This window comes from Amphichorda felina, assembly GCF_050947745.1.
Source record: "Amphichorda felina strain 45539 chromosome Unknown scaffold_1, whole genome shotgun sequence".
NCBI lineage: Eukaryota > Fungi > Ascomycota > Sordariomycetes > Hypocreales > Bionectriaceae > Amphichorda > Amphichorda felina.
This window is the reverse complement of record NW_028145049.1, coordinates 2,539,577-2,566,063: the sequence shown is the minus strand read 5'-3', so window position 1 is coordinate 2,566,063 and position 26,487 is coordinate 2,539,577. Positions and strand designations below refer to the sequence as shown.

Below are 26,487 nucleotides of genomic sequence, written 5' to 3'. Positions count from 1 at the left end.
TGAACTGACCAAGAAGAGCCCACAAGATCTGCACCGACCTGCCCACCTCCACTGCTAGTCTTCGTCCTCATCCAGCTCCGCCATGCTGGTGTCAGCAGCGGCAGGGGCCGGCGAGGCATCGCCGTCTTCGTCTCCAGACGCGGCGTCGCGTTTAGCAGACGGCTCCTCGTCTTCCTCCTCATCGCTATCCACCACGCGGCCTCTTCGGGCGCGTTTGTGCTGTTGACGCGGAGCGGGCACCTCGTCGTCATCCTCGTCAACCCCCTTTGACTTGTCCGCGTCGTCCTCGTCAACATCCATCTTGTCGTCACCCCCGGCATCATCGTCATCGACTTCAGACAGCGGCGTCTCGTCCCGGTCCATGGCCTTTTCGGCTCTCTCGAGCGCCTCGTCGGCGTCCTCGTCCTCGTCGCTGTCGACAACAATCTCGGCCGACTTGTACTTGGAATTCTCCTTCTTGGTGAGGCGGCGCTTCTTCTTGGCGGGGCTCGTCTCCTCGTCCTCGTCCTCGTCGTCCGCGGTCTTCTTCTTCTTGGATCGCTTGGGCTTGCCCTCGCGGGGCGCCACCTTGCGCTTCCGCTTGACCTTTTCGCCCGTCTCCTCGTCTGTAGTGAGCTCGGCCTGCTTGCGCTCATCCTCTTCCTGCCTCTCGCGGTCTCGCTGGGCAGCGAGCTCCCTGTCGCGAGCCTGGATAATCTCGCGCTCCCTGCGGATCTGCTCCTGTCGCTCCCGCTCCTTGGCCAGGGTCTTCTCGCGTTCCTCTTCGCGCTTCTTCTGCTCAGCCTGCCTCTGCCGCCGGGCTTCCTCAATCTTCTCCTTGTTTGCCTCTTCCCACTCCTTCTGGGAGACGAGGGCTCTCTCTAGCTGCTTCCGCTGGGTGTTGCGGGCCATGCTGGCGCGCTGCTCAATGTCGTGCTTAGGGTACGGAGTGTGAGGATGGGCTGCGATTTCGTCGAGAGACTCGATAGCGGCCTCCAAGCCCTTCGCTGCCTTCTCCAGCTGTTCAGTCGTCCTCTGGTTCCCGCGTAGTCCTTGGATGGTGGTGACTAGCTGAATCTGTACAAATGCCACGTTGAACTTGTAGTGTACTTGGTCCGGAGCAGCTGCCAGAGCCTTGTATTCCAGTCAGCTTATCATACTCGAAAATCATACATCAGGAGGGGAAATTGGTTACCTTTTGGGCACATTCCAGAGCCTTATCATACGCATCTAGATTCTCCTCCTTTCGGCCTCGGTTGAGCCAGGTCCGGCCAAGGCAAGCAAGGATGACGGGGTCGCTCGCCTTTCCATCCTTGGAGAGAGCAATCTCGTAGTGCTCGATAGCTTTGGTGTACTGGCGTAGTTCTGCGTAGACGTGGCCAAGGTTGACGTAGACATGCGCGTCCTTGACAGTATCGCGGACCTTGTGGAGGATGGGCAACGCATTCTTGTAGTCCTTCTTGTCCTCGATCAGGGCAATGGCAACACCTTGAGCGGCATAAGCGTTCTTGGGATCCAACGACAGGGCCTTCTCGAAGAACTCGACAGCCTTGCCGTAGACGGCGCTCCGCTTCTGCTTGTCGTGCTCCGTCTCGCGGCGCATCTCCCTCGCCTGCATCAAGTACAGATTGCCCATGCCCACCAGGGCGTACCTATCGTGCTTGTCATAGTTCTGCAGGGTGTGCTTGTAATGGCGAAACTCGTGGTCCTCGGTGACGTTGGTGGGCCGCTTCCTAGAGTGGACTTTGCCCAGATACCACCCGTACAGGGCGCGCACCTCAAGGTCGCTGGTGCTGTCCTGGTAGAGTTTGGCCACGGCATCGGGCCCTTCCTTGTTCGGGTTCTTGCGCAGTTTGATGTAGGCAAGCCTCGTGCGGGCATCAGTGTAGTCATCATGCCGGGCAAGCAAGCCATCATAGACCTCAACAGCCTTGTCCGTCAATCCGCGGGCCTCGTAGCTGCGACCCAGGTTGAAGCTGATGGTCGAGACGAGAGCGTCCGTATCCGCAGCCGGATCCCTCTCGCCGATAAACATGCAGGCACCCAGAGCAGCCTCGAACATCTCACTGGCCAGATCGTGTTTTTCTGCCTGGAAGTGGAAGCAGCCAATATTGTTCAGCAGTTGCGGGGGCAGGAATCTCCGGAGAGCCGTCTTGATCTCGGCCTCATCGGTGACATCTTCCGGATACTCAGACTGGGGCACCTGGTCCAGCTCTAGCTGCTCTACCTGCTGAAGGCACTGCAGCGCCTTCTCGGGGTTTTCGGTCTCGTAAAGACGCGCAAGGTTGAGGAGAACGGAGGCATCTGGGGACAGATTCTTCTTAGGATCTTTCCAAGCAGCCCTAACGCCCTCGAGGAGCGAAAACGCCTTCTTCATCTCGGCAGACTTGTCCTCCTTGGTATCGCTGTCCTGGCTGGCAAAAATTTCTTCGGCGTACAGGGTTCCCAGAAGAATCATGGCCTCGTAATTGCGCGACTGCTGAATCATCTTTTCCAGACGAAGCTTTGCTTCGCCGAGATCATTCTTCAAGACGGAGAGTTGAGCAATGCCAAATTTGGCAGGGAGATAGCCACTGTCTGTGCCGCCACGAGCGTCATCTGCACGCCGGTAGTAGTCACTCGCGCGGTCGGCGTCACCTGCGTAATGCTCCTTTCTCGCAAGGAGATACCAGCCGTCGCTGGCAATGGCATTGACATCGGTGTACTGGATGGCCTTGTGGGCAAGCTTGTCAGCATTGTCCCAGGCCTTGCGAGACAAGAAATATCCGGCAAAGGTCGAGCAGGTCAGCGGCACATCCTTGTCAAGCTTAAAGGCCTTTTGTGTAAACTCGGTCATGGCCTTCTTATACAACGACAAAAACTCGTCGCTGTTGACCGGGACATGTCCACTCGCATCGAGATAGAACTGGCCAAGGAGAATATTCGCAATCTTTGACTTTGGATTGAGTTCCAGACTCCTCTCCCACGCCATCTTGGCGTCTTCCTTGAAGCCCAGCTGCCACAGGCAGCACCCAATGCCAATGCGCGGGTCCGGGTCGATCAAGTCGGGCATCTTGACCAGGACATCCTGGTACATGGTCAAAGATTCTCCGTACTTTTGCATAGAGAATAGCGCACGTGCTTTACCCATCAGGGCAAGTACATTCTTGCCCTGGGAGACACGGAGTGCATCGTCAAAAGCCTTGACTGCCGTCTTGAGCAGCTCGTACTTCTCGGAACCAGCCCCACCGGCCGTCTTGGGGGGCGCCTGCAACGAGGCCCGCAGCAGAAGGAGGACTCCTCGAGCCAGATACATGGGAGAGAATGAAGGATTCAAGCGCGCTGCATCGTTGAGAGAAGAGGTCGCCAGCTGCAGATAGTATTCTTTGGTCTTAGCCTCCGACACCCTAGTACCCTCCGGGGCAACTCGGGGCGCTTCACGGCTCTTCCAGAGATACATCCAGCACAGGCAGCAAATCATGCTGACCTTGTCGCGCTGACTCGTGCTACCGCCCTGGACGGCGCTTCCAGCCTGGATGGCACTGCTGCCCCGGAGAAGCATCTCGATGGCATGGTCGACTTTGCCCTGCTTGGCGTAGGCCAGCGCAACCGTCATCCAGTATGGTTTCGCAGCGCGCTCATTCTCGAATAGTGTGCAGAGTTCAGTAGGGTCGTCGCCCAGCTCCATGAGATCGATTTCGACGGCTTCATCGTCTTGGTCGCCCTGGACGGGGACTTCGATGGCGGAGGGGATGTCGGAGAACCGAAGGCTGGTGGGAGCCGGAGTGTCGCCATTGGTGGCGCCATTGGCGCTCCCATTCTGCAGAGAGGCCATGGTGGTATCGTGTGAAGGAGAGAGTTTCGTAGAGCGGATTCGGTGGCAACCAAGGCGGCAAAGGTCGGGGGGGCAAGATAGGTGGACGCGTCGCACGGAATGCGCAGATAGCTTCAGGGCCCAACAATGCGAGTTGGGCAGATCATCGGGCAGCTCGAGTTTCGAACAGCATGTTCCAGTAGCGACACAGGAAGCGCGTGTCGAGGGGTGGTGGAAGAGCTGCGGCAACGGGAGGGCGAAAGGGTGACGATGATGAGAGCTGAGGCTCAAAGTTGGATGAAATATCACCAGCCGCGTCCGAATGGTCTGTGCTTGGCCTCGTCCCAAAATTTCCAAGCCTGTGGTTGGTGGGGCTCAACTCCACTATCCTTGGACTTGGGAGGCTTTTGGAGTCTGGAGATCTCTCCCACTCCACTGCCACTAACAGTATGAGTACTACACCACTAACCACTGTCCTCTGCTAGGATAATATGTCCTCATGGCCACCTCGTGGATGCCCTTTTCAATTTGGGCAGGATGGTGCTTGAGGGACATAGATTGACCACAATCCACGATGATTTTGCATATAAAAGCGTCGAGGTTTCAAAAGTTGCAAGATCCTACCTGAGAGCGCATAACCAAGACCATTCCAAGGTCTTAGAACTATACTTACCTGGTACTACCCTTGGCTTTGGAACAGGATATCTTTATAAAATTCCTCATCATGAAATACATACTAATACCCGACAAATGTTCGTTGAATCTTGGTCAGGACAATGTCAGGGAAGGCTCGACCTAGCAGCTGCAGACACCTGCTCATCGTCAGATGCGACTCACTTCTACAGGTACTCTCAGCCTACTACACATATCTCAACCTCCAAGGGCTGGTTTCCTCTTCATTTCTTGTACGTCTCAAACTTCACAACGTCAGGCCTTCTATCATGCTTCACATCCGTGCAGACCGATGCGTGGGGTGGCACTGCTTGACCCCTGCCCAGAAGTTTGGTATCATCTTCACCATCGTCGCCGTGACCGTCTTTCTTACCCTCGCCTGGATGTGCTACCTGGGTAGGACGACGAGCATTCACCGAATTCGTCAATCGCAGCCACTTCCTGGAGGTCGGTGGGCACCTCGAAATTCGAACTTGCCGCCAAATATAGCCCTTGGGCAGCTCCCCGTCGTACAGCAATGGCCAGGCTATCCGCCCCAGGTCTTCTATCAGCCTGTCGTCTACAATCTAGACCCTCAGCAGGGCCCCCAAGCGAGCCCCTACCTGATCGCCGGTCCATACCGTCAGCAAGCAATGAGAGCAGTTGGCCATGGGCACTTGACAAGCCCACCGGTCCAGCTCCAGCCGCCATTCCCATCGCCCACCCTCCCGCTACCCAGCAACAATACGGCAATTCATCCGCCAATTACACAGGATTGGTATCCTCGTGGTCCACAGCAGGGTGGATCTCACTCCCATCCTAGGAGCCAACTACACCGTGAACGGCCCATGACTTGGAAGCAGAGACTGGACCGCATATTCAGCTTGCCTGTCGGGAGAGCCTCGACAATTGCAAGCTCCGAAACTCCCAGACGAAGCACCTCACATTCAACACGTGCCAGCTCCAGCGGGCGACAAAGGGGGGCCAAAAATCGAAGAGGAAACGTCCACAACAATCCAGTCATGCGCCTAGAGTCTCCCACCAGACCTGGGGTACCCAAGCCGCCCGGACCACACAGGTCGCACGAGAGGAGAAGAGATGCAGACGACGACGTCCGATCTGTGGAAACAACCCTCGCAACAGTCCACAGTGATGACTATGACCCCCCAGTGGAACAACCCCATGATCTTTCGGCGAGGTTTTCACAATCCCTAGGCCAGGACACACCACTCCCATCTTCCTGCCAGGTAGTACCGAGGGCAGATGACGTTAGCATCGGGAGTAACACCACAGGCGGCGACGAATTGGACATTATACCCTCGGTATCCTCTGCCTCGCTAGAAGGAGCGCCCTCGAGTGCGGGAGTAATACCAATTCAGAGTGGCTGCAAGGCCCCTCGAATGCCAAAAGAAAGCGACTTGGGGACCCAAAGCAGCATCTCAATGAAGAAACCCCTACTCAATTGAGAGGCTGCGCGCGTGAATTGGGACACAATTAAAGAGCATAAACCCTAAAAGACTCGGGATGACATGGAGATGCTCACAGCCATGCTTGAGCCAAAGGTCCACAAGTGGCGCCGATGACGAGGACCCAGAGTTGCCTGTAGCTCTAGGCCAAGGCCGGGGTGAATGCCAGAAAGGGTATCAGAAAGAACGCTGAAAAAAGCATCTTCATCTCCATATTTGATGAACAAGCCGGATCGAGAGATGGTGATTGGAAGGGGGACAGGACTGATAGCTTCGAGAAAGATTTGATGCGCAGATGAAATGGAGATTACAGTAGCCGCAATTCACACTGCATTCAAACCATAACATAAAACAGATTTAGAAAGTATGGAAGCCCCGAAATCCATGGCTGCAAGGGGATTCAGCATCGACAGGTATGGACGAAGTAAGAGTAGGCGTGTTAGTACGAGTACTCGTAGAAAATGAGGCGCAGCTACGCGCCGCAATACGACGAATTCGGCGTGGAACGCTCCGCTGTGGATACGATTGTACCTTGTGTGGTCCGTGCGCGCCACTCCATCGTCATCATTGCCTACATAGCACGGATAGAGAGGCTGGAGCTCAGGAAGGCGGCGTCGAACTGATCCGCTTATTCGTAGGCAGGTACGCAAGTCCGCAACCACCATTGTCCACAGGCCCCAGCAAAGAGTCTCTCTACCTTGGTTGCTACAGATAATGGGAGCGCATTTTGGACTTTCTCTCTCCCGCCGACTCTCGCCTGCACCTATCCGTAGTGCTTGAGGCATCCCCGTTGATCCCGCAGGTACGTGGAACCAGCAAACCACCCCTCCCCCACACCAAACGCCAGAGCTGATCAACTTCCACCCCCAGGCATCCGCTGACTCCAGACACCCATCAACCGCCCCAGCAGACCACCCGAACCATCCCCAGAGCTGGCCCTATCGACTCACCACCAGCCGGCGCCATGTGGAACGACGAGGATAACAACCCCTACGGCACCAGCTTTGACCGCCGCGACTCGCAGACGTCCTCCTCCGCAAACCCGACTTCCCCTACCACCCGTGATTGTAAGTCGCGTCTACCCCGAGGGGGGCTTCCCGCTGCGTCGGACCCTTCAGAATGTTGATCAGGTAACTGACATGAGTCCGCTCATCACAGTTCGAGACGTCGAGCCGGCGCATACGCCAACTTCGGGTAGCGACGATGAAGGCACCGATGCGGTATTCGGCCGGCGCGGAAGCCTTGAGAATGGCGAGGAAGGTGAGGAGGCGCCGCCCGCAGATGAACCCATCCCCAGACGCAAGCCCGGAGGCTACGACAGCCGCATCGAACAAATACTCTACGAGAACCCCACTTTGCCCATCGTGATTACCGACGCTGGCAAGAGCCTTGAGAGCGGTGGTAGATATATTGTGTATACCATTCGCACAGGAGTATGACGCTTGACCTCTGCCCGCAATTAGGCCTTCACTAACTCTTCATCCCAGGACCTAGAAGTGCGGCGTCGCTACTCCGAGTTCTCCTCCCTCCGCGATGCCCTCACCAGGTTGCATCCCACCCTCGTCATTCCGCCAATTCCGGAGAAGCACACAATGGCCGACTATGCCGCCAACCCTACGAGCGCAAAGCAAGATCAGCAAATAATTGACCTTCGGAAGCGCATGCTAGCAGTGTTCCTGAACCGGTGCCGCTGTATGGAGGCGGTGAGAACCGATGGAGTCTGGTGGAGGTTTCTCGACCCCAATGCGAGCTGGGTAGGTTCCCCTTTAGGTGCTCCTCAACTACAAGTCTGACCTTTTCGGCAGAGCGAGGTCCTCCATTCGCACCCAGTGTCATCGATCCCTAAATCCATCCTGAAAGCGCCTCCATTGGACACAGCCAACCCCACGGCCGCCCATACCTATCTTCCCGTACCATCAAACTCGGCCAAGCTCAAGACCGGCGGCGGTGTTGCCCACGATCTATCCGCCTCTAGCATTCATGGCATCCCTTCTGGCCCGGGGCAGTATCCCCCTGAACCGAACAGCTTGAGTGAACAGGATCTGGATACGTACTTTATCGCCTACGAAGCGTCGATTAAGGAGCTTGAGAACCTCCTCACTGGACCTATGGAAAAGGTCAACCGACGGACGCTCAGCCATTTGTCATCCCTAGCAGCCGACCTCTGCGAACTAGGATCTAGGTACAACGCGTTCGCTCTGTCGGAGCAAGCGCCTTCATTGGGACCGGCAATTGAGCGGGTCGGCCAGGCCGCTGACCTGTCCTACATAGCCACCGAGGAGCTCTCTGGATCACTCGGTGCAAGCTTCGCTGAACCAATGAGAGAAAGCGCACAATTCGCCGGGGTTGTTCGGAGCGTTCTGCGGTACAGAGCCCTTAAGCGCATACAACAGGATCTTACAACGGAAGAACTCAACAAGAAGAGGGCCCTGTTAGACCAGTTGGAGCGCAGCGAGGCAGAGGCTAGGCGCATTGAGCAGTACTTGTCGAGCAGCCAGCAACTTTCTCCGCCGCCCAAGCGATCTACCAGTCTTAAGGAGCCTGCATCGCAACATCGGCGGGAAGGGGAGGATACAGAATCTATCGACTCCGACTTCCCCACACATGGCGATGTGCGAGGCCCGCCGCCATCCGCGAGCCAGGGCCTACCCGAGAGAAGTTCCAGCGTGACTCACAGGAAGCTTCCCAGCGGGAACTCGATCACGAATAAGATTTTCGGGCCCATCCGTCATGCGGTGCAAGGAGTTGTCGACGTGGACCCTGAGCGGACCCGGCGAGATACGATTGGCAAGACTAGGGAATCCATCGGACAGCTTGAGCAAGCCCAGGTGGCCTCGGAGAAGGACGTCAAGGACGCCAGCGCGAGTGTGTTGAAGGATCTGAGGAGGTTTCAGCACGATAAGGAAGATGATTTGCGGAAGTACATGGTACGTTGGCGCTCACCAAAACATCGAAGTCGAGGGGACCCAGACAAAGCTAACAGTTCGCAGCTCGCTTACGCTCGAAGCCAAATCGAGTGGGCCAAGAAGAGCAAGCAGCAATGGGAAGAGGCTCGGGCGGAAGTGGACAAGATAGACGTGAGCTGATGAAGACGAGACGGTGGCGAACCTGGAGCGTGGATGGATGGCTCAAGCAGAGTCGAGCTGTGTTGGTCGTTTTTGAACTCGTAGCGCTTTAATTCTCGGTGAAACCTCACATGCCTCAAGGAATTTATCTCCTCAAGATCAATTGAACTTTTCGGCAAATCCCATGTGCATTGGGTCCATTGGCCTACTAAGTGTATTATTCATGGTGACCAAGACGGGAGTGGTCCCGGGGGGGTTCCTGGTTGTTACTTGTGGATGTCATGTCAACTTCTTGAGCATCTCCTTATCGATAACCAGTTGGCCCTTCCGCGATAGCTGGCGAGCGACACTTTGCAACAAGGACAACTCAAAAACGACAAAGCCCGAAACCGCACCAGGCCAATATGGTTGCAACCGTCCTCAAACTCTGGTGATACATGCGATTGATCCAAAGCCCCCAACTCCTCTCTACTCTCCGTCCACAGCCGCGCGGCCGGCGACTGACGGCCACCCGCGCCTCACCATGGACGGGCCCATCACCTCCATCTCCGAGCCTGGCGTCAAGGCGGAGGGCGAGCTGCTCTCGGCAATGCGCAGGGAGGTAGCCAACATACTTGACAGGAATCAGCTCAGCTTCCCCGGTGCGCAGCCCGTAAGTTTCGCCAGGCAGCACCTAGAGGAGCTCACGCGGCAGGAGTAAGTTGCATACCCACCACCACCACCACCACCACACCCCTCGTTAGGTGAGAGGAAAGTGCCCAAAGCGCCAAAGATCTGACAAAGGTTTAATCAGCTACTATGTCTGCGAAAAGTCGGACGGCATCCGCTACCTGCTCTACTCGACCGAGGACGAGGCCGGCCAGGAGGCGCACTACCTGATCGACCGCAAGAACGACTACTGGTTCATCAACAACCGGAACCTGCACTTCCCCCTCGAGAACAACCAGGAGCAGTTCCACGTCCGCACAATCACCGATGGCGAGCTCGTGTGGGACACGCTGCCAGACGGCCAGAAGGAGCCGCGGTTCCTCATCTTCGACTGCCTGGTCATGGACGGCCGGATACTGATGGACCGCACCCTAGACAAGCGGCTAGCGTACGTCAAGCAGAGGCTATACGGGCCCTACAAGAAGCTGTTCAAGGAGTACCCGGACGAGCGCAAGTACCAGCCCTTCTTCCTCGAGATGAAGCCGTTCCAGCTGGCCTACGGCATCGAGATGATGTTCAAGCAGGTCCTGCCGGCGCTGACGCACGGCAACGACGGCCTCATCTTCACCTGCCGGAACACGCCCTACAAGCACGGCACCGACCCTCACATCCTCAAGTGGAAGCCCCCGGAGGAGAACACGGTCGACTGCCGGCTGAAGCTGACGTTCCCGACCGTCGAGCCCACGGACGAGGAGCGCGCCGAGGGCATCACCGAGCCCTTTGTCGACTACGACTCCCTGCCCAAGTCGGAGCTCATGGTCTATCAGGGCGACAGCGGCCCCAACCGCTACGAGCCGTTTGGCGACGTCATCATCAGCGAGGACGAGTGGGAGACGCTCAAGAGCCTCGAGGAGCCCCTCAACGACCGCATCGTCGAGTGCAACCAGGACGACCAGGGCCGGTGGCGCATCGTCCGCTTCCGAGACGACAAGCACGAGGCCAACCACAAGAGCACAGTCCTGAGCGTGCTGGACAGCATCAACGATCGCGTCTCGGAGAAGGACCTCTACAAAGCGGCGGGACGGATCAGGGACAGTTGGAAGGCCCGCCAGGCCCGAGGGGAGTGAAATTGAACAGATAATGGAATAGAGATTCAGGAAAAGAGCAGATATGTTAGGATGGGCAGTTTGAATTCTTGTTGGAGGCGTTGGATTTGCCCGTCGCGATGAAGGTCGGCGTCGGAGAGGGATCACTTAAGTTGTCACCTAGGGGTCAAAGGCGTTTCAGCGGGAGAGTGGACACTCTACGGGGAGCTCTCTTTTATTCTCTCACATAAAGTTACGGGCATCAGTTTCTGGACACAGTTATCATAAAACGGTGTCACATCAGTCAACCGTCCCCTAGGTACCGTCGCAACTATTATCTAGCGGTCCGCTAGCCGATAGCTCACCACATGCCCCAAAACTCTGGTTCCGTTTTTTTATCCGTCCACATACAACAGTAGCAAGAACTTGGCAAAATCAAGCACCATACTCCCCCGAATCCCCGTTCACTCTTCACCCTCCTAGCAGAGCCCCTTTGTTGGTTCCCCGCGCCTACCTTGCCTCGGCAAAAGAGTCGAGGGAGATGGATGGCCAGGAATTAAAGCATGAACATGACCGCAGCAATAAGCATGACGGCGTAGCCGAAGTGGCTGGAGCCATGGCCAGGCACCAAACCTCGAGGCTCAGGCTTCTTGGCCGAGCCAGAGACGATTGGGGTGGTGGTTGGGACAGGCAGCGCGGCGACTGTGCCTGAAGGATTGATAATGACAGTGCCGTTAGCCGGGTAGGGAGCCGTAACGCCGCTGCTGTAGGACATGCCTCCACCCTTGGCAGAGGAAGTGTAGTACCCCTCATAGCTGGAAGCCTCGTCTGTGACAGAAGCGGTGGGGTAGAGGTCAGATATGAAGACAACGACAGGAGTGGTGCTCATGGTGGGAGTCTCAGTAGTGGCTATAGTCTCGGAGTAAGTGCCCCAGATATTGGTGACGGTCACAGTCACGGTGGACGTGAGGGCACGGGAGACGCTATTCAGCAGAGAGTAGCTGACACCGACCTCGGTGACGGTCGATGGCGAGCCCGAAACAGTAACATCTGGGAGACCAGAAGTGTAGGAGATGTCTGTCTGTACATCGGTAAGGGTTGACGGGTTAGCAGACACGGTGATATCAGGAAGCTCGCTTGTGTAAGGGATGTCTGTGTTGACGTCGGTAACGGTTGAAGCCTTCCCAGTGACGGTAGCATATCCAGTAGAAGCAGAAGGCGTGGGGGTGTGGGTGACGGTGACAAATGAAGTCTTTGTCGTGGTCACAACGTCGGTGCCGCAAACGGTCTCCTCCAAAACATCGGAAGGGGTTACAACAACCTGCTCAGTGGAGGTGGAAGTCAGGGTTGTGGTCTCCTCGGTCTTGATGATGGTATAAAAGGTCTCATAAGCAGTCTGAGTCCTGTAAGCTGATGTCAGTGAATAAGATCCCATGGTAAGGGGACGGTATCCCTACGAGACGGGGACCCTGATGCCCTCCTCGGATTCAGTAGGCGAGACAAAGGCAGACGAGCCGATGGAGACAGCGGTCTCGACGCCGATAAAACCGGAGCTGTTGTCGCGCCCTTCTTTGCCACGGGGAACAAGTTGGTGTCCGAGCTCGGTCTTCTGGTTGAAAGCCGTAGTTGCATGGCTCATCTCATGATTTGAGTTGACGGAGCGTTCTGGGAGTCAGTTCGGTTAGACAGCGGTACACGGCGTGGTTTCAAGAACGCTAGAGGGCAGGGAGATGAAGCGGTCGTAGCATACCAAAGTGGGAGGCGAGCATGCCAATTCCAAACATGGTGCCGACTATGACGACAGTGACCAAGATAGTCGTGAGGACAGTCTTGGGTGCAAAGTTGCTCCTAGCCTTGCTCTTGGGAGCAAAGCCAGTCTTGATTGGAGCAATCTCGAGATCCTTCATTGACGACACTAAAGGAAGAAGTCAGTTCAAGGTTAACTTGGATATTATTATCATCTCTCTAAGACCTACTCGTGTCGGGATCCGATATACAGTGGGTGAGAATGTGTTGCGCTGCGATGACTGTAAGCTTGGTGTCTGCCTCGAGCGGTGCCCCGAAGACAGACTTTCAAATGAAGTCTTCTTCCTCTGATATTTCAATACATCGAAGGGAAGAGGGGGGGGGTGGTGGTCAATACTCTGCGTATCACATACCTTGTGAGAACTTGAAGGGCCTGCGTGAACGACGATGATGTTAACGAGTGGAAGGGAGACGGTGATCGTCCAGAAGAAGGGAAGAATATAAGAGAAGGAAGGAGGAAGAAAGTGCGAGTTTTGTCTACCGTGACGTGTTCGTGTGGTGACTTCCTAACAGCTGCCCATCACTGCCAGCAGGTGCTCGATGGGAAAAGGGGCCGTCAGCCAGTGAGGGCTCAGAGAACTCGACGCCAACCAATCCGCAGTGTCCATTTCCAGTAAACAGAAGTAAAAGAACCAGTTTGTACTTATCTTGATCGTCAATGGCGTATTAGCTATGGCCCCTATCGCCCAATGCAAATCAGGGGAGCTGTAGGTGGGCGAGGAGATGCCCTCAAACAGAGCTTCGGGTTCAGTCAATTTTCAAGAACAGTCTCGCGTTTAGTAAGATAAAGGGGATTTCTGAGTGCACTAAACGTATCTGGGGGAAAGTGAGGACAAGTTGATGGTTGAGTGAAGAACAAGAATCGAGTGACAGGAGATTGTCGGGGATGGCAGTCGAGGGTTGACTTTGGGTCTCTGGAGAGCTAGTGGCATGGGGATGGAAATACTGGGCATGTTATAGCCAACTGTTTTCTCGCGTTATTCTCTTGCTCCTGGTCCAGGGGAGATATTCCCAACAAACTTGTGCAACTCGGTCAAAATTACCAGGGGAGCTGCTAAGATACACGAAGCTAGGTTCCTCCCGTTGTGTGTAGCCTTCTCGATCCGCAAACAAACCCAGATACTACGTGTGACCGGGCCATGTAATCAGAGCTATGGAACCACGATGAACTATGTACAAAGGGCTGGGAAACGACTATGGTTTCTACCGGGAAAGATGGCAACCATTCAGGCCTTTGCAACGCGGTGACCGCAGGACAGAGGACGGGCTGGAAGATGCCTAGGTGAAAGGGGCCTCATCGATATTTCCAATTAGACTTGTTTCATTGTGCTGAACCAAATGCTTCTAGGAATTGAAGTTTAGTGGGTGTTTGGCGATGTTGTGGTTGATGAGGACAAGGTGGCAGACAATGCATATTAACCTATAAACGGCGGTATAGGCAGTATAGGGTAGCAATGGTGGACGGGAAAAAAGAGAAGTGGGGTCCGTATCAGACACGCCACACGGTCGACCTCGAGTTCGCGTCGCGTCCCACCACCATTACAGTACTTTGGTACCTAGGCACCAAATTGGCATCCCCTCCTCGCCATATTACCACTACATCCTACTCCGTACGAATAACAGGCCATCACCTCACCTGCCGAACGTCCATCTTCGATTGAAGCTTTCCACTGTATTGTTCGTTGCATCCTCTATCGCACGCCAACCGAGCAGATTGCTGCGACTCGGCGTTTAGTGCTAGGAGATTCCACCCTGTAGCTCGGCGCATCTCGTTTCCACCACCTTCGCGTTTCGAGCAGCTGAATCTTCCCGCCCGCGATTCCACCACCTGAGCCCGCGCAGCGACAAATAAACGACTGCTCGCGATCTCAATCTCGAGGGCCCCTGCGGCGCGATCGCACAAAACAGCGCTAACATGGCGCGCCGGCGCGTGAGCTCCCGCCGAGCTGCAGCTGCGGAGAGGGAAGAGGTTCCGGAAGCAGAGGTCGAGGAGCCCCAGGAAGCCGTGGAAGAACCACAACATGAGGAGGAGGAGGAGGAGGAGGAAGAAGAAGAAGAAGAAGAAGAACAAGAAAATGCTTCAGGGGCAGAGGGGAGTCAAGACGGAGACAATGAAGCGCTTCAAAGCCTGGAATTTGACGAGGAGCTGTCGTGGCGTCCGGCAAAGCCAATTGGAAGTGCCACTCTGGTTTCCCGCCTGGAGCGTTTGTCAAAGGAGCTCGCCGAGTTCGACCAGGGAGCTGTCGATCTTGAATCCATCAAGGACGTCGCCGAGAAGCTCGCTCACCGCAATCTCCTGCAGCATAAGGACAAGGGTGTCAAGGCTTATACGGCCTGCTGCCTTGTTGATGTCCTACGGCTCTACGTTCCCGACGCTCCCTTTACGGGCGATCAGCTCAAGGTAGGCTCTCCAACCGGTTGTCCATGCATTGTATCAGCTCACATGGTAATAGATGATGTTCGGTCTATTTATCAAAGATATCCTTCCGGCACTTCACGATCCGACGGACCCTTACAACATCCAGCACAAGTATGTCCTCGTGTCCCTGACCGAGGTCAAGAGCATCCTGCTCCTCTCCGATATCCATGGATCCGACGACCTGCTCCTCCGTCTTTTCAACTCTACGTTTGATGGCGTCTCCAGCAGCTCTAAATCGAAAACGGGCGAAGAGGTTGCCAAGGATGTCGAGCTACACCTGACCGAGATGCTGGTCCAGCTGATTGACGAGTCGCCGGGCAGCATCCCTGCAAGCGTGATTGATGCTATTATCAGCCAGTTTCTGCGCGCTGCTCCGCCGGGAGGGAGCCGTAGCAGGGAACAGAACGGCAACCAGTCCACGCTGCTGCACAAGACCGAGCCCCCCGCCTATGTCATGGCCAGGAACATTTGCAACGGGTGCGCTGACAAGATGGCAAGATATGTGAGCCAGTACTTTGGCGACGTCATTCTTAACGCTTCTGGATTTGCAGCCAGTTCCAATGGACATCGTCAAGGAGATGATTCGGAGGATGAAGATGCCAATACTGGACCCTCAGAGGCTGACCTCAAGAGCCTCCGCCAAGCCCACCTTCTGATAAGGGAACTGTGGCGGGCTGCCCCGACAATACTTCAAAATGTCGTCCCCCAGATCGAAGCTGAGTTGTCCGCTGACAATGTCTACCTGCGCCAAATCGCAACCGAAACAATTGGCGACATGATCTCTGGCATCGGAGCCGCAGGGCCACCTCCCCCTCCTGTTCTCGACCCAACGCTCTACCCGCCGTTGCGACTCCTCGATGACCCACCGAGTAGCCCAGTCGAAACGAGTGTTCTTACAACGCCCTACTCCCCGCACTCTTTTGCCCAGACGCATGCCACAGCCTACCGGAACTTTGTGGGAAGGAAAAATGACAAAGCTGGTACCATCCGTGCCGCTTGGGCAACGGCAGCTGGTCACATCCTGTCCACCTCCGCCGGTGGCATAGGACTTAGCAGAGTAGAAGAGAATGAGCTTGTGAAGGCGCTGGCAGAGAAGCTCAACGATAGTGAGGAGAAGGTCCGTCTCGCAGCAGTCAAGGCTATTGAGCTTTTCGACTTCCGCGACATTGTCCTGAAGCTGGGCGCTACGGGGGGCATCGATAAGGAAGGCTCCGTTTTCGCCAACCTCGGAGACCGAAGCCGGGACAAGCGGCCTGCCGTGCGCGTCGAAGCCATGGTCCTGCTGGCGAAGCTCTGGGCCGTCGGTGCCGGGGAGATTGCAGATGGGCAAGAAGCTGTCACAGCCTGCTTGGGCCGCGTTCCCTCCAAGATCATCAACGCATTTTACGCCAATGATCCCGACTTGAACATTCTACTTGACCGGGTAATGTTTGAGTGCTTGATCCCCCTCAAGTATCCTCACACGAAGGGAAAAGACACCAAAGCTAAGGCTGCCTCCTCCGATAAAAAGGGCGGGTTGACGCCGGCTGAGCAGGACACTATTCGAGCTGAGAGGATTCTCCTGATGCTCAAGTCACTGGATGCCAGCGCCCAGAAGGCCTTCTTCGCGATGCAGGCAAGGCAGCCGCAGTTCGCAGTGGCGGTTGGGGTGTTTGTCAAGCAGTGTGAAGCATACAACGGTGGTGTCGTCGATGGGGATGCCCAAAGGGCCAAGGCCAACATGGACAAGGCCCTCCAATGGCTTGGCCAGTACTTCCCTGACCCCCTGAAGGTCCGCGCTGATCTCCAAAAACTCGCCAAGCTCAACGATCGCCGCGTCTACCAGCTCCTTAAGTACGCCATCGAGTCCGAGAGCGACTTCCAAAAGGTCCGGCGGTCGATTAACGAGTTGATCCAAAAACTCCAAGCAGGCAGCGCCTCGAGCTCCCTGGATACGCTGATTCCCCTTCTGTACCGATCAAGTTCTCTCATGTTTAACCGGAGCCATCTGACCACCATTATGGACTACTCAAAAAGCGATAAGGATGGTCTGGCTAGTGTGGCCCACTCGATCCTCAATGACATCTCGACACGCAACCCTGATCTATTCAAAGCTCATTCAGAGGAGCTGCGCAAATCCATCGTCGACCAGGCACCGACAGCAAGCAAGAGCAATGATCCTGGGGTGGTGGATATTCTCAAGGCGTACTCATCCTACTCCAAGAAGTATCCCGGGGAGATCAAGCCGGACAAGGCCTTTACCCAGACGCTCACCAACTATGCGCTCTATGGCCAACCACATAAGGCTGCCAAGTATGCCGTTAATCTTCTTCTCGCCAAAAATGACGACAAGAGCAAAGTCACGGCGACAAATCTGCTGCACAAGGTCATGAAGGATCTGAAGTACGGATCCCCCAACTTCCTAAACAAGCTTGCCACCATCGCCCAGCTCGAGCGGTTAGCCCCGACAGTGACGGCGGACTCAGACGACGCCATCAGTGATTTGACCATCAAAGACACTTTGCGCGAGGTTCGAACGGACGCCAAGAATTCTGATCCGTCGTGGGTCAACGACTCTGATATGAATGACGAGCTCCAGGCAAAATGCCTGTCTTTGAAGATTCTCGTCAACCGTGCCCTATCCACTGCCGAAGAGGCAGACGCTGCGGATAGAGTCAAGCCTGTTTTCAAGCTACTCAAGACATTTGTTGTCCAGGAAGGCGAATTTTGCAAGGCCAAGGATACGCCGCTGCACCACAAGAAGCGGCTGAGGCTGCTGGCAGGCCAATACATCCTCAAGCTCTGTACAGTGAAGCAATATGATGATCAGCTGGATCCGGCTAGTTTCAACAAGCTCGCCGAGCTTGTGCAAGACAGTGAGCTTCAGGTCCGTCGTCGATTCATGGAGAAGCTCCAGAGTTACCTCACGCGAGGAAAGCTCAGGCCGAGATTCTACACTATTCTTTTCCTAGTCGCCTTTGAGCCAGTAGCAGATGTCAAGGCTAGGGTTGAGACATGGCTTCGATCGCGGGCGCGGTATTATGCGGACAACAAGAAGTCCATCATGGAGGCCATGATCGGGCGCCTGATCCCCCTCTTGGCACACCACCCCGACTACAGCCCAGCACCCGAGGATCTCGAGGATTTCGCCAAGTACATTCTCTTCTATCTCACCACTGTTGCCAATGAAGGCAACATCTCGCACATCTACAAGTACGCTGAAAGGGTAAAGCAAACGCGGGATGCGCTGAATCCAGACTCGAGCGACAACCTGTATGTTCTAAGCGATCTAGCCCAGGCCGTCATCCGAAAGTACCAAGAGAGGCGCAACTGGAGTTTCATGGCCTGGTCAGAGAAGGTTGGCCTCCCGACCGGGCTCTACATGGCCCTCCCCTCCAGCGAGGTCGCGCAGCAGATTGCAAAGAAGCAGTACATTCCGGATGAGCTAGACGAGAAGCTGGATGACCTGATCCGGGCTCTAGAACGCAAGAAGGTACGAGACTGACAATTCAATTAAGACGAGAGAACTGATCGCTGACTGTCACTCCCATTTAGAAGCGGAAATCAGTGCACGAGCTATCTGAACAACCCGCCAAAAAGGCCCGGAACCAGATCAAGACCGTCATTCGCGAAAAGCCGACGCCAAAGTCCAAGCCGGCCAAGTCTACAGCAGCCAAGAAGAAGCGCACCCCCCGGCCAAAGAAGGCCGCCTCGCCCCCTCCCATCCCCCTCTCGGAGCGCCGCCGCAGTGGTCGCGCCCTGGCGTCGTCCAACTACAAGGAGCGTGACGACGAGGAAGATGAGGAGGAGATGCTCGACGGCGTGGCCGAGTGGGACTACGGGGAGGACGACGACGACGACGAGGACTCGCCCATGTCCGACGCAGAATCTGGCGACGGGAGCGAGTAAGAGGATGGGCCTCTTGCAGCATCTACGGGACCTGACGATACCGACGAACGGGCGGTTGTACATACTGGAGATTGTCGATTGGGAGAGAAGAGAGAAAGGGGGGGGACTTTGATGTCTCGTGTTTCTTCGATTCATGCCTTCATGTCTTGATGTCATGCGCTCGTATATTGTTTGCTGCTGCCCGGACTGGACCAGGCGATTTGGGTTATTGGGAGGTAGCCGTCTATAATGGTTACGCGGAGGGAGATCTGCCTATCTATGTATTTGTCTTCGAAATACCCCCCCGATATATTGCTCAACTTTGCTTGTTTGGGACACTCCATTCTTACTGCGAGGGTCAAAGGAAGAAAAGCGGATTTTGCCGAAGGCCAGAGGGAAGATTGTACATGTGAGATGGGCATCTCGGGTAAAAAATGGGATTCTGTTTGTGTAATCTCTGCCATTTCATCTCTGCTCCGCGACTTGTCCGCTCCGCCTCTATGCTAGAAGGGCTCCCTTAGTCAAAAGAGAGACTATACAAAGAACAGACGGGTAAATGAAAAAAAAAAGAAGATAAAAGCAACGGCGCCAACTCCATCCATAACAGGCCCCCCCATCCCCCTCCTTGACCCCAAAAGTGTAGTATATGAAATTCTCTGCACTCCCCAAGATCCCCTCGTAACGAAAGGGCGATGAGAGCGAACACACACACTCGTGCAGTCTACGTGCATATGATACAAGACTCCCGTGTTATCACTGTGTGTTTCTATCATGACCCGCCGGCGCTGGGGGTGCTGCTGCTGCCCCCGGGCCTTTCCGAGGTCAGCCTCTGCCTGATCTTCTCCTTGTGGCTCGAGAACTTGAGGTGGGCCTCAAACTTCTGGGCCGTCATTTCCGGGCCGGGCGTGTAGAGCTTGGACATGCAGTCGAGGCAGCGGATGCGCGGGAGCCAGGCGTATTTGACCCCCTCGGGCAGGGGCTGGCTCTGGATGGGGAGCTCTGTGACGGGGTCGAGGTACGAGTACTTCATCATGGCCTCGAACTTGTCATGGGGGTACTGTTTCTGGAGGTCCTTCAAGGCCTGGATGAGCCACTCTGGAGGTGGGGGCTGGGGGTCCCATGGTCAGCTCGGGGTTTTTCGATTCAAGGGAGAGTTGATCGGCTGGAACCTACGGGTGGTGGCGGAGGCTGCCCAGGCACGATTGGGGGAGCTGGCAGGCGGCCAATCTGGCCAGGAGGGAATGCGCCAGATGACGGTGGATTGGTGTTGGGGGGTTGAGGGGTCCCGGCGGTGGGCGTGGACGGCGGTGGCATCGCTCTCGACCCGGACGAAACGCTTGGTGCTCGGGGTGTCTGGGGCTCTGACGGCGTCTTGATATCGCGGTAGTCACCGCGTAGGACCCTCCGTAGTTTCTCTCTGTTGACCTTGACGCTGACCCACATATGCGCTGGTTCCTCTGTCTCTTCCCTAAAGCGTCGTGACGTGCGCGTCTCGTGGTGGTGTGCAGTTGTGTCTGGCGTCTCAGACCGGCCCAGATTGGCCATCCTATGTGTGGCAGCCGAGGCAGCTCCTCGCATTCCTCTAGTGCGGGCAGTGCCTTGGAACAGAGACGCCGGGGCGGGAGACTCCGGCCCTGAGTCCTCGCTGTCCTCGGATTCGGATAAGTCGCCATCACGAATAGCCCTCTTCTTGCCGGGCCGATTGGTGACCTTGTAGAGCCGACTCTCCTCAATATTCGATGCAGCTCCAGGCAGTGTTGACGATACCACGAGGGTCCGGATTGTGCGCTGTCTCTCCTTGAGATCAGGCAGCTGGGGACCACCTCTACGGTTAATAGATCGCTTCTGACGCCGTTGTTCACGGGAAAGAATGGTCTCGTTACGCTCAAGGTCCGCGTCGGTGAGCTCGTACAGGTAGGGAGCGTACTCCTTTGCCTGCTGCTGTGGTCGGAAGACGGTCGGAAGCGGGGTCTGGAGGAAGGCGGACACGAGATCGGGATCCTCAACCGGCCGCCCATCGAAGGGGTGGCCGACGCTGTACAGGCTTCGGGTGAAAAGTTGCGACTGCTCGCGGATGCAGTGGGCAATAGCTGTCGTGAACTCGCCGGACAGGGATAGGTCACGGGCCATGTTGGCGGCGAACTCCTCGGGCGAGTTGGAAGGGTTGTTGATCTCCCACTCAAATTGATCAACAAGGGTATGCTGGCCGATGGTGATGTTCAGCTTGATCAGGACTCGCATCTCGTCATTCTTATATGCCGAGTAGGGAAGCTCAGGGTCGAGGGCATCTTCTTCCGAGTAGACGAGGGGGTAGAAGTCGTTGAGCTGCTCGCGCATCTGCTGGACTACTTGGTTGTAGACGGGTTGCGAGGCCGGGGGCTTGAGGCCCATGTCCTCGACCAGCTGGGAAGCGAAGAGCTCGACGTGGACGAGGCGCTCGTGGAGGTTCCAGGTGAAGGTGTCGCGCAGCCTGACCTTGTCCCACTCCACCTCCAACCGCACAGGAACAAGCTCCTCGTGCTGGTCGGCCTGCTTGAGCATATCCTTGCGCTTATATTTGAGGGCAGGTGTGGCCTTGCGCCCTGGGCGTGGCTTCTGGGACGGGTAGATGATCCTCGAGGGTGCGTGGTTCTCCGTGTACCCGTTGCCGAAGCCATTATAGCCCTCCCCATAGAGCCGGCTGGGAGTGAACCACTGGCGATAATCGTTGCGCACTGCTCGGTAGTCAGAGACCTTGTCACGCATCCTCCCCATGACCTCTCTCGTGTGATTCAGCTGCTGGCTCAGAGCGGCAGCGGCGATGGAATCGCGCATCGTATACCGCTCAACCATGAGCTTATTGAAGGATTCCTTGGTCCGCACGGGAATGCCCGTGGTGGTGACATTGTCATGCTCTGGGGAGGCAGAATCCTTGTTGCTGGCGCTGGCGCTGTCGTCGGCTGATGGCGCGGTGGCCGCTGTGGAAGAGGCCTCGCCGGCCGACGTCGTAGGCGCGGCCATGGTGCTACACTTATGCTTCTGCTTCCTCTGATGTTGGATCTGCTACCTGACGGCGTCTTGTCGGGTTCGATTCGATAGGGATGCGATGGGAGGCGAGTTTTCGATGCCCGTCGCGTGTCGTCGCCGCGACGCTGCGGCGCCCTGGTGCGTAGCCACGCAAGCAAGAAGATGCGACCGGCTTGGGGAGCAGTGTGGCGAACTGGGAAGGGTCGTGAGGGCGTTGGGGTGTGGCGAGGCGTGGTCTGGCGTCTTCTCGTCGATGGCTTTTCTCGTTGAGGCAGCCGTGTTGCGCTTCGCGCCTTTGCAGTCTCCTATTGCAAGTGTTTGGCTGAGAACCTGGAAGGCGCACAGATGTCGACTATCACTTTTAGGTATCGGTACTTGTTTCCACACGGTTGGTGAGTTCAAGCTCATGTACCTGGACAGTCTACTGTTGGGGTTGGTGCTTGGGCCAATCAAAGCGCGCCAATTTTTGCCCGTGTTGAATCCGCCTGCGATGGGCGGGCTGGATGGTATAGGGTAGGTAGGTATCTGGACACGACCGGCGTGCGGAGACCAAATTCGAGTTTCCAAGTTCATATGCCACGACATGTGAAGGCCGCCTTGTCGAAACTATATTATCCTACCAGTTACATACTTATTAGCTCTTTGAACAGATTCCGCATTCCCATGCTTTTCAATCCTTTTAAATTTTCTTCCCCCGTCATTAGTTCACAAGAGAGGGAGCCCATTGTGTTTCGACAACAGAGGGCTAAGCAAAGACTTGGTGGGATTGCTTATTATGACGTGGATATGTCATGGATATGCCATGGAGATGCATAATGAGCCCCATAGCTTGGGCTCCTATCCACAGAGAGTGCTTATGGCTAGGTATGGTCAAGTTATTCAACCAAGCTACTCGTTCATGGGGAGAATTAACTCGAGCTTCTCTACGAATAGTGACGAGGTGTTAGTGGTTAACTAAGCTGTTACGCGACATTTGAGTGGCCGCTGGGAGCTTGGGTGGCACGACCTGGAGCTAGGGCTGGTGTTTTATGTGACTTGTGTGCCCGTGCATACTGTTGTCGATTCCGCTGTAGGCATCGAGGCCCAGTGAACATACTTGTTGCTGTGAGCAATTGTGGATCAACAAGACCGGCGATGAGACCCTGCTATGCTATGGACCGCTTATCCCCACGCCAGCTTCGACTAGCAGCTGCCCGGGTCGAGTTAAAAAGCCCAGGCAACGGCAGGCAGGCTACAGCAGGGAAAACTGTGTAGAATTGAATTTAATATGGGAAGGACTCGGAGCTCGGAGCTCTGCAGAGGTTGGCGACTGGTGAGTGGTGACTGGGCCCCATTGCGGCTTTGCCCCTCCAGCTGGGGAGCAAATTGGAATCGAGCCCCTCCATTTGGGCTCCGTTTTCATCGCCTGCCTGTTCTTCCTCTTTCCTCCTCTCCCTCCACACAACTTCCACTTACCCACCCGACCAAAAAAAAACACCCAGAATAGCATCCCAGCACATTTCGCCAGTCTAATCTTACAAGTTGCCCAGCATGTCGGAGGAAAAGGACGTCGGTATGATCTCCCCGCTCTGCTAGACTTGTTTCTTCCCTATTCTTGCACGGCGTGTTTGCCCCTCCTCGTCACACGAAACGGTTCCTGACCTACCCCGCCAAACCTCGAGCTTTCCACGTCCAGCTGCGTCATGACAACACACGACCCTCCAGCGGCCCTCCAGACGGGACGGAGCTCGGGCTCGGGAGCTGCTAGACCGTTGAAGCACTGTGATACTAACCTGGGAAACCCTAGATTACACCCTCAACAACCCCGATACTCTCACCAAGTATAAGACGGCGGCGCAGATCTCGGAGAAGGTCCTCGATGCCGTCTCCAAGCTATGTGTCCCCGGCGCCAAGATTGCCGAGGTTTGCCAGCAGGGCGATAAGTTGATGGAGGAGGAGATCGCCAAGGTCTACCGCGGAAAGAAGGTCAACAAGGGTATGTTGTCGCGTCCATTGTCCCGTACGGCGGGGCCGTGGCTGACATGGGAGACTAGGCTTCGCCCACCCCACGACCGTCTCTCCCTCGTCTTTCATCACCCCCTACACTCCCCTCTCCTCGGACGAGGCTGAGGCCGCTGTGGAGATCAAGGAGGGCGAGCCCATCAAGATCCAGCTCGGCGCCCAGATTGACGGGTTCGGTGCCATCGTCTGCGACACCATCCTCGCCGGCAAGGCGGATGAGACCATCACCGGCCGCGAGGCTGACTTGATGCTGGCCACATACTACGCCAATGAGCTGCTCCTGCGCCTGATGGTTCCCCCCGGCCTCCTGGCCCAGGGCACCGACGAGGAGAAGGCCAAGGCCGCCGCCCGCAAGCCCCCCACGCAGTCCCAGATCACCCAGCTGCTCGAGAAGGTCTGCGCCAGCTACGACTGCAACCTGGTGGAGAGCACCACGTCGTGGCTCTTTGACCACAACGAGATTGAGGGCAGCAAGAAGATTGTCCTGGCCCCTGCTGAGGGAACCAAGGGCGAGGGCGTTCCCGAGACGTCCGAGGTCTGGGGCGTCGAGATGGGCGTCAGCCTGGGCTCCGGCAAGGTCAAGAGTCTGGATCAGCGCCCGACTCTCCACCGCCGTACCCTCCAGACGTACGGCCTGAAGCGTCCCACCTCGCGCAAGGTGCTTTCCGAGGTCCAGAAGAAGTTTGGCACCTTCCCCTTCAGCTTGAGGCAGCTCGAGGATGAGCGTGATGCCAAGTCCGGCGTCGTCGAGTGCGTCCGCGGCAACGTGTTCCGCCAGTATGAGGTCGTTGGCGACAAGGAGGATGCTCCTGTGGCCAGGCTCCTGACGACAGCTGGTAAGTGACACCCGAAAGATGGGGGTTCATGGACATGCACGAATAAGCTAATCCCGCCTTCTAGCCATCACCAAGAACGGTCTGACCAAGCTTGCTGCGCCCCCGGCCCTTGATACCAGCAAGTACCAGACCGACAAGAAGATTACGGACGAGGAGATCCTCAAGATTCTTGAGCAGCCCCTGGCGCGGAACACTGGCAAGAAGAACAAGAAGAAGAAGGCCAAGAAGGAGGGCGACGACGAGTAAAGGTTGACTCACCACCAAGGGCGTCTTCGGGGATGGAGTGTCAGGTGCAAGCTCAAAAGTCCTAGCCTCCCCCAGGACAATGTCATGGCCACGGCGAGAGACTGAAGAAAAAAAAATCAAGTCCCCAGCATTTATTCAATTTGGGAGGAGATGCCTTGTCGTGCCGGGGAGTCGAGAGTCCACGATTTCTGAAGGGGGGACAGGAGCTCAGAAATGGGCGGTGGGCTTCTCCTTTTGTGTGAGACTACGGACGTAGTAACGCAAGGTGTATATATATCCATACACACACACACACACACACAGACACACACACACACACACATATATATATATATGCCCGGCACAATCGAATGTTGGTACGCCTGAAACTCTGCGTGTGGCCCCACTGATTGCACCTGGGGAGGAGAAGGGTGCGGAATCAACTTGACGCTCCCTGTCGTGATGTGGGAAAGACTTGAACCCCTAAGGGAGGGATCTTCCCAGATACTCGTGTGAAATGATAAGTTGGACGACAGGGTGCGCTGAGAGACCAGGACTAGAGGTTCAAGAGTGACAGCAAAAAGGGGAAGGGGAGGTAGGTACGAATACCGACTGGTTGAGATCCAGGAGCGTAGGCCCCGAATGGAGGCTCGAGGGAAATCACATGATGAGCCCGTAAGCACGAACGAAAACGAAGGCAACCTGGAAGCCAGGAGGCCCGGAGGGGGCCCCCCAGTGGCGGGTGACTCAAGTTCGGGCTGCGGTCGCGAGAACCTTGGCTGGGTGGCCTCGCCTGGCCTCCATGACTAAGGGGGGTGGTTCGGAATGGATGGGGTGGATCAGGGGGCCCCGGTGGGATAAAAGTTAGTTTAACGTTGGGGGTTGACGGGAACGGTGAGGGCTAGTCGGCTGGAGGAGGCAGAAGCGGAGAGAAGAGACAAGCAGCAGGCTGGCCCTATCGGGCGTCCGGGTCGACCGGTGAGACCAATGCTGTCGAGGGACAGAGTCGGTGCAGCGGAATCGAGCAGAAGAAGGGGGCGAGGTTTACGTTAGGTGGGTTGTCGGTGAGCAAGGAGGTGCTTCTGGCGCGGGTGGTGTCCGGGTTTGGGCGATGAGCCCGCTGTAAGCAACGGTGCATGCCAGTAGTATTTGCAGAGGACTCGTAGCACGCTGGGCGCTGTAAAATCCCTCCCAGGGCAGCCCTGGACAGCCCTGGGCTGGGCTAGCAGTAGCGGTGTTGCTGGGCGCAATGGTACGAGCGCAGCACACTTCCGCCCCCTGCCGGAAAAGCACCCAACAGGCTCCAGCGGCCTACTTGTAAATCCTGCCGCTCCCGCAGGGCCAGAGCCCACGACCAAACCCTCTTCCCCCTTCTCCTCGCCCACGAATAAACCGCGTCAACGCCACCCCAGGACGCGATCTGGCTGCAGAGATTCATGCTGCAGCCCAAGATACATGTGAGTGATGCGTCGTGCTTTGCCCCCGGGTACGTGTCCGGCCGCTGACATCGCGTTTCGCTAGACCTGAAGAGGTACTCCTGCTGCTGCTGCTGCTGCTGCTGCTGCTGCCCGGTCGGCAAGGGGGAGAGACAGGACCACCAGCCAGCACGGGGGGGCGGGCGAGCCATCACATCCCCAAGG

The 26,487-nt window shown here is 56.3% G+C and overlaps 7 protein-coding genes across 7 annotated transcripts; 4 read left to right on the top strand and 3 right to left on the bottom strand.

Annotated features, from left to right (window-relative positions):
- Window positions 1-54: 54 nt before the first annotated feature.
- Window positions 55-3,793, bottom strand: CTR9 (uncharacterized protein; the record flags this gene model as incomplete). The annotated part of the gene is made up of 2 exons (XM_083190328.1): window positions 55-1,113; window positions 1,175-3,793. 2 exons carry the CDS (start codon window positions 3,791-3,793, stop codon window positions 55-57), a joined length of 3,678 nt encoding a protein of 1,225 aa, XP_083054187.1.
- A 3,060-nt stretch (window positions 3,794-6,853) lies between these two features.
- On the top strand, window positions 6,854-8,975 carry ATG20 (sorting nexin family protein; the record flags this gene model as incomplete). The annotated part of the gene is made up of 5 exons (XM_083190327.1): window positions 6,854-6,956; window positions 7,048-7,322; window positions 7,377-7,643; window positions 7,695-8,816; window positions 8,880-8,975. The coding sequence occupies 5 exons, from the start codon at window positions 6,854-6,856 to the stop codon at window positions 8,973-8,975; spliced, it is 1,863 nt and encodes a 620-aa protein (XP_083054186.1).
- A 502-nt stretch (window positions 8,976-9,477) lies between these two features.
- CEG1 (mRNA guanylyltransferase) lies at window positions 9,478-10,729 on the top strand (the record flags this gene model as incomplete). Its single annotated transcript, XM_083190326.1, has 2 exons — window positions 9,478-9,650; window positions 9,748-10,729. 2 exons carry the CDS (start codon window positions 9,478-9,480, stop codon window positions 10,727-10,729), a joined length of 1,155 nt encoding a protein of 384 aa, XP_083054185.1.
- A 514-nt stretch (window positions 10,730-11,243) lies between these two features.
- Window positions 11,244-12,594, bottom strand: ACO1O0_000829 (uncharacterized protein; the record flags this gene model as incomplete). Its single annotated transcript, XM_083190325.1, has 3 exons — window positions 11,244-12,090; window positions 12,145-12,352; window positions 12,438-12,594. 3 exons carry the CDS (start codon window positions 12,592-12,594, stop codon window positions 11,244-11,246), a joined length of 1,212 nt encoding a protein of 403 aa, XP_083054184.1.
- Window positions 12,595-14,408: 1,814 nt separating this feature from the next.
- On the top strand, window positions 14,409-18,800 carry PDS5 (sister chromatid cohesion factor PDS5 domain-containing protein; the record flags this gene model as incomplete). The annotated part of the gene is made up of 3 exons (XM_083190324.1): window positions 14,409-14,894; window positions 14,947-18,384; window positions 18,447-18,800. 3 exons carry the CDS (start codon window positions 14,409-14,411, stop codon window positions 18,798-18,800), a joined length of 4,278 nt encoding a protein of 1,425 aa, XP_083054183.1.
- A 748-nt stretch (window positions 18,801-19,548) lies between these two features.
- Window positions 19,549-21,779, bottom strand: SNF5 (SWI/SNF chromatin-remodeling complex subunit SNF5; the record flags this gene model as incomplete). The annotated part of the gene is made up of 2 exons (XM_083190323.1): window positions 19,549-19,887; window positions 19,953-21,779. 2 exons carry the CDS (start codon window positions 21,777-21,779, stop codon window positions 19,549-19,551), a joined length of 2,166 nt encoding a protein of 721 aa, XP_083054182.1.
- A 1,536-nt stretch (window positions 21,780-23,315) lies between these two features.
- Window positions 23,316-24,868, top strand: ACO1O0_000826 (peptidase M24, structural domain-containing protein; the record flags this gene model as incomplete). Its single annotated transcript, XM_083190322.1, has 4 exons — window positions 23,316-23,337; window positions 23,572-23,760; window positions 23,819-24,622; window positions 24,687-24,868. The coding sequence occupies 4 exons, from the start codon at window positions 23,316-23,318 to the stop codon at window positions 24,866-24,868; spliced, it is 1,197 nt and encodes a 398-aa protein (XP_083054181.1).
- Window positions 24,869-26,487: the final 1,619 nt, after the last annotated feature.